Below are 11,568 nucleotides of genomic sequence, written 5' to 3'. Positions count from 1 at the left end.
CAAGACCCATTTGAAACCTAGCTATATTGCTAAGGTTAAAACAGCTTTCTCTCCATGCACCTAGTCCTCACCTGGTAGCCATCCTCTCCTTCCTCCATTTTTTATCTTTGCCTCCCACTTTAATTCTCCCATTAAACCATTTCAAGAAAGCTTCCACTTAAATCATTCCTTCCTCCCACACTTCTTTTTCGTTCTTTGTTATTCAGTACCTCAATCCCACATGCAAAGCCACATCTCTTCGGATAATATTGTGTCGGAGCATGGTGAAAAGCACCCAACGTCATTTACAAAGGGAAGCTCGACAATGAAAAATGGATTGCCATTAAGCAATTTAACAGATTGGCATGGCCTGATTCTCGCCAATTTCTTGTTTGTTAGCTATATCTATATCCGCTTTTTATTTGGTTGTTGATTTTTTTTTTTTTGGGTATTAAATGTTAACTAAATCTGTCAATGAGAAATGTGATTTAGGAGGAAGCTAGATCAGTTGGGAATTTGAGGAGTAGGTGATTGACAAATTTGATTGGATGTTGCTGTGAAGGTGATAAGAGATTACTTGTTGCCGAGTTCATGCCCCATGAAACGCTTGCAAGGCATCTGTTTCACTGTGAGTTTAAAGGAAGGGGGAGAGAGAGAGAGAGAGAGAGAGAGGGGGGGGGGGGTTTCTTTTCGTTTCGTTTTCTATAGATTTTGAGAGAGAAAGAACAGTGAGTTATGCATTTTTGGGGTTTGCGATGATCAGGTAATTTTCTTTTGTTTCATTTATGCTTCTTAATAGGATCAGAGAATATTTAATTCATTTTCTATATTTATGTCTATTTAGCTATTGTATCAAGCTTGGATTCTGCAGTTCAAAGGGGAGGTTTCGTGATTGGCAATTTTATTGATTTAGCTTGGTTTGTTTTTATTTTTATATTAAATTTAAGTTTTTTTTTTTTGTTGGGTGGTTTTTGGAATTGGCAGCCACAATTGATATCAGAAAATTTGATAATTAAGTTCTTCTAAGCTGCCAAATGGAAAACCTATTCATTTGTTTTTTAGGAATAAGTGAGAAGTTTGGTTATACATTTGAGTTTGGAAATTTTGTTAGCTGTATGTTATGAGAGTGATACCTCCATGAGTAATAAAAGCATCGAGTGATTGAACAATGAGAAAAAAAAAAAAAAAAAAAAAAAAAAAAAAAAAAAAAAAAAAAAAAATGGACAATATATTTTTTTTTTTGAAAAAGGGGCAAAACAGTAATTTTATGACCTTTTAACCTATAAACCTGTCGTCGCAAGTAAGAGTGATTACTTTCAAATAGAATTGAAGTTGAGTAATTTTATTTTAATAAATTGAAGTTGAAGGATAAAAATGAAAAAATATTTAAAGTTTAGGAATGTATGATGTAATTTACCTTCAAAGATCCCTGTCAACATCCCAAGAGAGATGGAGTTGATTGATCTGGCATTTCTCTCGACATTAGAATGGTGCAACTTGTCAAAGCTAAGAGTAAGGATCTACTTAACATTGTCGTTGAAACTGCTATTACAAAAAAAAATAATAAAAAAAAACTTTTTGAATTTATTAGTCAAAGAGTATTAAAAATTTAAAATTTAATTTGTTAAATAGTAATTAGAGCACTAAATAATACAATAACATTTTTGAACAATAAAATGACATTTTTGAATATGCATTTTTTAATAGTATCTCAAATCATTTTTTTTCTTGAAAAATAATTTTGACTTTTAAACCACAATGCCAAATAGGCACTAAACAACCTTCCATCACTCAAAACTTTGCCATAAAAATTCTAGTTTCTACATACCAATGAAGAACAAAAAAGTCAAAAATAGATTATTCTTTTCCACACTATTATTCCAGAACCGAAATAGGCATTCAGAGAAAGAATGAGAATGAATACTTATTCAACAACAAAAGTCTGCAGCAAAAGAAAATTGCTTTATAATATTACTTCGCCTTCAAATGCTATATACAATGTACAAGCTTCCTACAATGTTATGGGGCTAATTCTTTTCTAGCAAAGGGGAACGCAAATGAAAATGGAAACAAAACAAAAACACTGCAATGCCTTCTCCAAGTTTTTATGCTCCTGTTCTCCCATCTTGAAACAAAGAAAATTATTCAGCTACAAATTTTAATGGCTTTAAGAACTCATGCAGCAGCCAGTCCCTCATTTACAGAAATATTGGAAACTGAAACAGGCTTAGTTGCCTAGTCCTCTGTATACAATGCGTTTTCTATATACCAAAAAAATAAAAAATAAAAGTGCTGCTTTTCACTTCCGTGCAAGATAAAATGCTAACATTCGAAGCAAATATGAAAGAGGCGAAATCAAGGTCCAAAGAATCTGATGAAAATTTGGTTAGGCCGAGAACACCAGCTCCTATAAATGAAAAAGCAGTCGCAATTCTCAGTCAGCGAATAACACCTCCAATTCTGGTTGATCTGTCCCAATCAAGGTATTTTTATACAAGCCTTCCTTTCTTTGAGCACCAATTCCGTTCACATAATCCATATCTGACCAATCCTGGTCGTGGTCGTCCACAGTTAAGAGCTCATCAGAAACATAGCTAGCAACATTCTTTTTGTTATTCTCTCCCTGGCCCTCATGCATGTAACTATGAGGAGTTGGATATTCCCCAGCCTTTGCTTCAGAATCCTCGCATATGCAGGATGATGGGTTTTCATGAAACTCACCCCTGCCAGGTTTCACCTCATTTGGCCCTCCCATGAAGCCAATTTGATGAGTACGAACCTTGGAGGCAAACTCTTCCCATGTCATGTTATGTCGGTTCAAGAACAATCTGTAAAGTTTTTTAGCATTTGGCTTAATTGTTGGCTTGTGTCCAAAATATCTCCTGAGATAGACAAATAACTAAATTAGTTGGTGAATAAAAAGGGTTGCCAACGACATAGTCATACAACAAGATTAAAGTAATCTGATAGAGACTTTAAGGATGAACGGTTTCTGATGAATGCTACAAAGAAGCATCTGCACAGAGTTTCAGATGAACAGAATCTAATTCTAAGCAATGAAATACAATACACAAAGCAAGCTATGCACTTCTCTTTAAGCCTTGAAAGTTGCTGTGCTAAAAAGCTAGTTATTTGAACCACTTGGTCAATAACCCATAAACAATAAGAGGAAATTTAAAAATTTATCCTTTGAAAAATTATTCTGAAATTATAAATCAAGGTCATTGACATTGTTTGACAATCTACTGTTAAAGAAATGAGTAGCTTACCTTCGTCCAGCTAACATTCTAGCCATGTTGCCATTGTTGTTGGTGACAAATACATCACTTTCATCACAAACAATGAAGTCTAGTGCAGCCATGCGAGAAGAAAATAAAGAAAATGGTGCCAACTCTTCCTTGCTAGCTAAAGTTTCTTTTGAATGAAAATTGGGAAACAGAGCCTTGAGGGGTATTAAAGTCTCTTCACCACCATATACTTCACCTGATGCCACATATATGTGAATGTCGCTTCCGAAACCCAATGCTCGCAGCATAAGACCAACTTCCTCTGGTGTTAACGGGCATCTTCCTTGCCTCTGCACTTTCTCAGGGTTCTTTTGCTGCATTCAACAGAAAATTAATAGATAAATGTGCAACTCAGTCTTGGGTTGTACTGTTAAGGATAAATAATACATTCTGGGAAGATGGTGAGGCCTTACATGTAAACTTAACCACCTCTTCCGAATTGCACCAAGTTCTATCTTTTCTTTTTCTCCACCACCATAATAACATCCAGAGAAAGCAAGCATATCAGCTTCAAACCTAAAAAATAATATGATAAACTACATTTGTGAGTTCCTCTACTCTTATTAAAATCCTAAACTCACCAATCATAGGTCAAAACCTCTTCAGTGCAATTAAAAATCAAAATCTCATTTCACATGCATTAATAAAATAATGTTCTCAAAAAATACATTATACGCCATCTTAGACTTCAATGGAACATGACAAAGACTTGACTAAATTTGACAACTAAAACAAGAAGGTTTAACATAGTTAAATTACTACAAATTTCAAATATATATATATATATATAGTATTCCAAGGACCTTACCTCAAGTGCAAGGCAATAAAGTGATTGCATTTCATTCTCATTCTCTCAACCAACTTTTTACCCATTTCAAGAATAGAATCAGTAAATTTTAAAGCATGGTAGTTGACTCTGCACCTCAGCTTTTGTAAATCCATATCAAGCCTATTTGATAGCCTGTAATCAAATTTCCCAAGCTGAATAGCCTACAAAACAAGCCAATTGTCACAAAATTCAGTTCTATAATAAACATGAAGGGTAATTGAACCCAAATAGCATTAAAGCTCAATAACTCATCATTCTTGTTCATGAGAATAGTCTCAAGAATAGTCTGAAAATGCTGCATAACAATAAATAAACCCAAATGCTTCAAAAATTGAAAAATTTTAAAAGATAAATAAATATTCAACAGTTTCCGGGACACTTTCTGAATACACATCCACTTATGCACATTATAAAATTCTGGGTTTTCTAATCTTATTGACTGCTTGGTTCTTTCCTATTTCTTTGATTCTTGTCATTTTCTTCTTTGAAGAAATTTCCAATTTAGATGTCTTCACAAAATTCAGCTGGAAAACCAGAGAGAATTACCAATGCTAGCTTTCTGGAATTCAAACTTAGAATATTCATTTAGAACTACACATCAACACAACTTCACTTGAATGTGTAAACATTGCTTGTCATTTTGGAACACCAATTACACCAGTATTTATTGCTAATATAGGTATTACAGCCTCTAATATATGTGCATGATCCTGTACATTGCATGAGGAAAAAAAAAAACATAAGAAGAAGAGTGTGTGAAATCAAATTCTGTTCATTGATCTGAACAAAAACGACCTGGCAACATTTTCACAATAAAACTGTAGAGTGAAAACAAAAATTCAAACCCCAGAATTCAGTGAAACAACTTAAAAACTACTTTATAAAAATATATTTTGGCAGTTTTATTAGAAACTGGTGTACGTCAAAAAGAAAAGAAAAGAAATGCAGCACTTACATGTTTCTTATTAAAAATAGGTAAAACACGATTCTCATAGCATTTTGGAGTGCACTTCCTTGGAACGCGCATGTAATAAGGAGTCACAACTTTCCCTAACTTCATTGGGAGCTGTTTAATGATTTTAACATCTTTTGAGAGGAATGAAATGAACCAGTCAACATCAAAGATTTCAGAGAAATTACTGCATCAAACAGCAAATCACATATGAATACACAGGAAAGCAAGTAAACTTTGAAATGGTAACTAGGAAGTGAATAAAAAAGTATACCTAGTATCTTTCCAGAACGATTTCTCATCCAGCTTTGGAACAACAAGAGTAGCATTCAAAATATAAGCTGCAACAACAGCATCTGTTATCTGTGGCCATGATATAGAAAATTCAGTATCAAAAACTAATTGAGCAAAAAATCCATTATAATGGCAACATTTAAAGTGAATTATCCATTGAAAAGTGAATCATGGTTACCCATAAAAGCCATAGAACTTGGATATGATGCCTAATATCATATTCACATTCATATACAGTGAACTGGGCTTCTGACCAAGTTGGTCTATCAATAATATCACAAATTATCCCACTATTGTTTATCCACACAACGGAACAAAATAAAAGGGTAAATCGTGTTGCATCCCCAATACAAATAAAGAAAAGACATCAATACTGTCGATTATTTTTTCCAGATGTAATAAATCTATAATCAAGGGAAAAGTGACATGACAAAAGGTGCAAGCTCAACTCCATCCTTACAACAAACACCACAAATATTAAGTTTCATATATGATCTTCAGTGAATTTACATAGGAAATTATACAAAAAAATGACCCGTGTTGAATGTTAACTTTATGTGACGCTGCCAGTATAACTCAAATTAATCAACAGACAATTGGCACTTGAGTTGCTCAGGAATAGATAAGTTTAGAAAGACTCACCCCTGTTCTCTGTTGATTTAAACCTCCACTGGTAGCAATCAACAAGTACCGATTGTGATTCGTTTTTACGTCAGCAGCTATAACATACAACCACACATCTCCATTAAGTAAGTCTAATCGTCTGACAATAATAACAGAAGCAATTTTGGCTGCTCCTTGTCACCAAACAGGGGCAAAACCAAGAAATTGATCGAATAAAATAAAACCACTTCAATGAATCCCCAATATATTCTCCAAATTTATTCCCAGTACCCAAATACATCAAATATAAAATTAAAAATTCTTAGGCTTCATATCGAGAATGGAACTTAAATGAGAATCAAATGACAAAACCATTTAAAATCAGACAAAATCTGCTAGGCCATAGTTCTCTCTCCCTTATTTATTATTACTGTCATTATTATTTAAAAAGTTTTCCATGAAAAAAAATGCCAGAAACAGAAAGTTGAATAATCAGCTAAAAGGTGAGTTCCATTGTATAAATATAAAATGATTTCAGCATCAAATTAAAAACCTCCAATAAATATCAATACATTATTGATTTTTCAAAATCAAAAGATTAGATTTCGATACTTTACTTTGAAAGCTGCCGCTGGCGTTACTGCAACCATAGTAGAACTTCGATAATCTCGAGCTCCAGAAATCATGCCCTATGCTCTCTTCATTTTCCTGAACAATCCAACATAAAAAAAATGGCTGATCACGCAATCATCCAAATACTAATATATAAACAAAAATCAAAATATCAAATCACACCAAACAACAAATACACAAAATATATCAAACTTAATCAAGTTCATATCGGTACCGCAACACGAAACGCCGTCTTCGTATCCGAAGTCGAGTTTACTGTGTCTATGACTGAATTTTTAGACTAATCTCAAAAAAAAAAAAAAGAGAAAAATCGTGAGAATGAATTCAATGTAGCGAAACGTATACACGAAGCTCGTTTAATGTCGGAAAAGAAAAGGCAGTAAAGTCAAGACCGTAACACATGGAACAGCTCATAATAAGGAAAGAATACTACCATTGAATGGTGGTGGTTGGCGACAGGAGGAGGGGAGAAGAAGAGTGAGAAAGCAACGAAGAGGAGGATGAGGCAACATGAAAAGGCGTAGAGGAGATGAAACAAGTGGTGGCGCCGCAGCATGACGAGGAAAATCCGATAGACGCCAGCTGTGAAGCTGTGGCTGTTATCTCTCTTCTTGTTCTTCATTGTACGAGAAGATGAAGAAGAAGGTGTTATTTGTTCTCTTACTGTTGATGAATGTTTTGAGGGACAAGCATTTGATCAGAGACAGAGAAGGGAAGAGACGGTGCCTCTGAGTCGAAGCTGTTGTCGCAAGTATAAGAGGAAGGATATAAACAAATGAATATCCATATGAGAGCATTATATTTTGGCGATTTGTTTGTTTCCGTGTGACTTGCTCTGACTCAATCCAGTGATTCAACGCTCTATGATTTAAACACGTGTCGCGACAAACGGAAACTGTTTCTAAGATCATATCACTTAACTATCTAGAAGATTATTATGTTTGTTTGTTATTCTTATCCTAAGTCATTAATGAGTGGGAAAGGTAGGTCCGATACGATCGTACCTAAACTTACGTGTGAGTGTGCAACATTCAAACTTCTTCTCGATATTCATTACTTCCCGGCATGATCTTTGTTGGCTCGCCCTCTATTCACGTGCTCAGCACGTGTTCACAATAACATCCCTCATTTTCCACTCTGGCAAGGCAAGCAAGCAACCATAGTTTCTTGCCTGAAGAAACTCGTTTCAAACATGATCCAATCAAACGGCCATGCACGTGCCGTTTATGCGCGTGAAAGAATGTGTATTTTACATTTAATGAAATCGTAGTTCCTTTTTCTTTTTTCTTTTTAAATAAACTTGTAGCTTGGCAACAGAAGAGTCTTTTTATTTTAATAAAATTAATTTTTTACATTTTTTATTTTTCAAATAAATTAATTGATCTTTTTATTTTTATTTCGGATACCCTTTAATCTAATTTCTACCCTTTAATCTATTTTATACCCTTTAAGCGTTAATTTAAATTTATTTTAATTTTTATAATTTAAAAAATATAATTATATAATCTTTTTATTTTTAAGTCAAAAATTATTTAGTTCTAATAATAGTAATTTTTTTTCTTTTAAATATATTAACTAATAAAAAATTAATTTAAAATAAATAAAAAAGTAAAGGGATTAACTATGTTTTTTAATAAAATTATAATAATTAATTAATTAATTTCATTTAAATATATATAATATATAATATTTTTTTTTCTTATTTACGTTAAAAAGAAAATGGTTAATATTCCAATTCAAATTGTTCGAATTTAATTTTCTGATATCTTGAGAAAGATACTTAGAGTCTGTTAGCCGTCAATGATTAAATGTGTGATTAATAATTAAATAATTAAAAAATAATTTTGACATTATAAATAAAATTTAAATTATAAATAATTATTTTTGAAATTTTATCTAAAAATAATATTTTTAAATTCTTCAAATTAATAATTAAAAGTTTAAAAGTTAAAAGTGAATTCTCAATCATTAAACAAAATAGATATGACTTTTTAATTTTTTTTTATTATAAAAATGTTAATAAAAGAAAATTAACAAAGAGATGTAGGCTGAACATATTGTATCATCTAATCTCATTTTTTTTGTTAATTAAATTAAGATAAAATGAATGAAATAAATTATTATCAGCAATAAAAATTCTCTCTTTGAAATACCCAAATCGGATAAGGGGAAAATAAAATGTTTTTAATTATTTCCAATTGTTAAATTGAGTTGGTTAGTTATTTGGCTTATACGGCAAAGATATTTTTTCAATCAAAGTCAAAACTGTGTTATTTGCTGTAAAAATAATTTGATTGGTTAATAATTTAAAATTTTAAAATTATAAGTATATTAAATATTAAGTGTATTAATTAAAATATATTTTTAATTTTTAGATCAGATAAGTAAAAATTAACTGTATTAAGTATTATTTTATTTTTAATTACAAAATAAATTGAAAAAAAAGGTAATTATCTCACTCGAATTAAAAAAAATTATATTACTTCATTGAAAAGTAAATATAATATTTAAAAATTAAAAGTATAATAAAAATTAAAATGAATAATATTTAAAAATTAAAAATAATTATCAATCTTAAATTAATTAGACTACTGAAATACTGAAATTGTTATTATTTACTTGATTGAGTTTATTGATTTAATTTGTTGAATTGATTAGCTAGGTTGATTGGGACTTTTCTCATAGCATCACATTAACTATTTATAACTGTACCATAGAGAATTTGGTTGAACCTAGAAAGCTCCAGAACCTAGACTTTCCCACATATCTATGTCTTTGCAACTGTTATCCGCTACTCACAATTGTTACCAACCTCTCCTCGTAACTTCCTACTAGCTTATTGATTAATAACTTCCCATTAATTAGCTTAACTTTCACAGATAATTATTAAAAAAATTAATAAATAATTAATTATGTCTCATAATTAAATTAATAAAATAAAATTAATTAAAAAAACTAATGTAATTAATCAAATGCTTAAAAATAATTAATGAGTTAAAATTAATGTTTTGGTGTAAATAATTACTCCCGCACATTGATTGGTCAGTTAGTCCATTCTAATGTGGGCAATTATTTTTTCTCAAACCTTGAAGTCCCTACTCCTCTGCTCCATCATGATTTAATGTGAAATTATCTCAGCAGGTCTTCTACTTGACACAAATGCAAGAATTTGAATTTTAAAATATGTTCATCTCTTAATTAGTCTTCCAACTCCCTCTGAGATTTTAATTCAGTTAAATCGATCACACTTCCCCATGCCATTAACTATGCTTAATAAAACTTTAACTTTAATCTTTTACTCACCATTTCTATTACTCATCATATTCTTCTTCTCAATTTCTCTCAAATTCCCTTACCCTTCTCCATTTTCATCACAAATCCATGATCCTCATCTCACGACATCAATATTGCTTCAAAAATCACAAGACCCATATAGCATTTTTTTCCCCTCTCTTTTTTTTTTTTTCTCTTTCTTTGGTGTGCCATCACCTTGCCCATCACCATGTCACAGCTACCTCGCTGTTCGTGGCTCAACACCAGTGTTCTAGCCTCGTCATCGAGCATCCTTGCCTTTGGTTCAAAGACTCGAAGGCCTTTCTCCACGTGTTTCTCCTTTCACGCAATTTTCGAGCCTCTTTAGTCTATTTTTGGTGCTATTTAAATACCTCTACACCATTCTTCTTGTTTCATACTTTCTTTAACCATTTCTTCGCGCTAATAGCCATTTCTTAGTTAAATAGATACTATATATTCTTTCAACATTATCAATTTGTTGAGAATTTGAGAAGATTTGGAAGAAATTGCAGGTACTTTGAATTTTTTTATTTTGAGAACAAACTTTGGTACCTTTGTGCTTTTTGAACTTGCTTTATGCATTTGGGACATGTTGGATACCCTATTAATACTACGTTTGTCTTTAGATTTTGCACTGTGAAATTGTCCTCTACTTCCCCTGCCACTGTATCTAGTATTATACCTGCCACGTTCTCTGCAACTACACCCGGTACCGCACCTACTACAAGTACTAGTTCAGCAACTCCCTTAGTGATATCTCCCCTGAGTACCTTTTGTAATGACCCAGCCAAAAGGGCCGTTATTGGCGATGAGAATCAGTCGACTTAAGTGCGGAACTCATAGCAAGCCTAAAAATCTGTTGGACATAAACATAATCCTTTATTTTATAATCCAAGCATACTCTAAACCATTACACTTTAGTTTTCTCATTCATCATAAACATAAAATCGGTTCAGAATTTGAACCTTTACATATATAAAAATCACTAAAATATAATTAGTTTATACATATATTCTCACATGAGGAGTTAGCTTAAATTTAAACCATACATAATTACATCACTTGTGTTTAAGATAAAACGTCTGTCAAAACTTGATTACTAGAACAATAACTATCTTTTTACATATTACATGTCCACTACTCATACAATATACATTTAATCACTCCACAGCTATCCTTGCTACTTAATCTCTAAAGAACTCTTCTATTCTTGTACTCCTGCACCTGAGGTTAGGGGAAAGGGATGAGCTTATATAAGCTCAATAAGTAAACTAACATCATTTAATTATCACATTCATTTCATTCATATGCAAGCATCATTTAGATGAGTTTTCACATTATAAACATTTTACATAGGATAGACATGTCACTAGTGACTCCCTTAATCCAATATGCTCGACTCATACAAGGCTCCTCAAGGCGTTAAACTTATAACATGAAATGTGTCACGCACCAAGAGGCATCATAAGATCTCCTTTTGGATTTTATGGATCCATAACATACATAACATAACATGGTCATAAACATGGAGGGAGTCAGTGGGTCATCCATAATCCATCATGCACCAACAACAAATATATAATTATGCACATATTCTTGTTCTAGATATATACACCATAAATAAATATGATATAATGTATGAGGATGATCATAATTTAAATCTAACAAGTTTATGTTTATTAAGGTTAGAATTGCTC

General features: G+C 32.0%; 1 protein-coding gene across 2 annotated transcripts; it reads right to left on the bottom strand.

Moving 5' to 3' along the window:
* Positions 1 to 1,922: 1,922 nt before the first annotated feature.
* On the bottom strand, positions 1,923 to 7,357 carry LOC110638070 (protein ROOT HAIR SPECIFIC 17). Of its 2 annotated transcripts, XM_058145980.1 has the most exons (10): positions 7,011 to 7,357; positions 6,792 to 6,857; positions 6,562 to 6,652; positions 5,984 to 6,060; positions 5,322 to 5,410; positions 5,051 to 5,234; positions 4,075 to 4,256; positions 3,680 to 3,782; positions 3,249 to 3,580; positions 1,923 to 2,861 (listed from the first exon to the last, which is right to left on the bottom strand). In XM_058145980.1, exons 1-10 carry the CDS (start codon positions 7,197 to 7,199, stop codon positions 2,414 to 2,416), a joined length of 1,761 nt encoding a protein of 586 aa, XP_058001963.1. In that variant the 5' UTR covers positions 7,200 to 7,357; the 3' UTR covers positions 1,923 to 2,413. The 2 variants fall into 2 exon arrangements, with proteins under 2 accessions (XP_058001963.1, XP_021644174.2); XM_021788482.2 differs by lacking the exon at positions 6,792 to 6,857.
* Between the last annotated feature and the right edge of the window lie 4,211 nt (positions 7,358 to 11,568).

Source organism: Hevea brasiliensis, chromosome 1 (genome assembly GCF_030052815.1).
Source record: "Hevea brasiliensis isolate MT/VB/25A 57/8 chromosome 1, ASM3005281v1, whole genome shotgun sequence".
NCBI lineage: Eukaryota > Viridiplantae > Streptophyta > Magnoliopsida > Malpighiales > Euphorbiaceae > Hevea > Hevea brasiliensis.
Note: the sequence above shows the minus strand (reverse complement) of the source record. Positions and strands in the feature narration are given on the sequence as shown.

What these genes read in the sequence shown, in the direction of transcription:
- LOC110638070 (XM_058145980.1), bottom strand. Translation starts at nt 7,199, where the DNA reads ATGAAGAACAAGAAGAGAGATAACAGCCACAGCTTCACAGCTGGCGTC. An exon ending in TAAATCAACAGAGAACAGGG is followed by an intron (nt 5,411 to 5,983) that starts GTGAGTCTTTCT and finishes TCATGGCCACAG; the next exon opens with ATAACAGATGCTGTTGTTGC. An exon ending in AGAGGTGGTTAAGTTTACAT is followed by an intron (nt 3,581 to 3,679) that starts GTAAGGCCTCAC and finishes TGTTGAATGCAG; the next exon opens with CAAAAGAACCCTGAGAAAGT.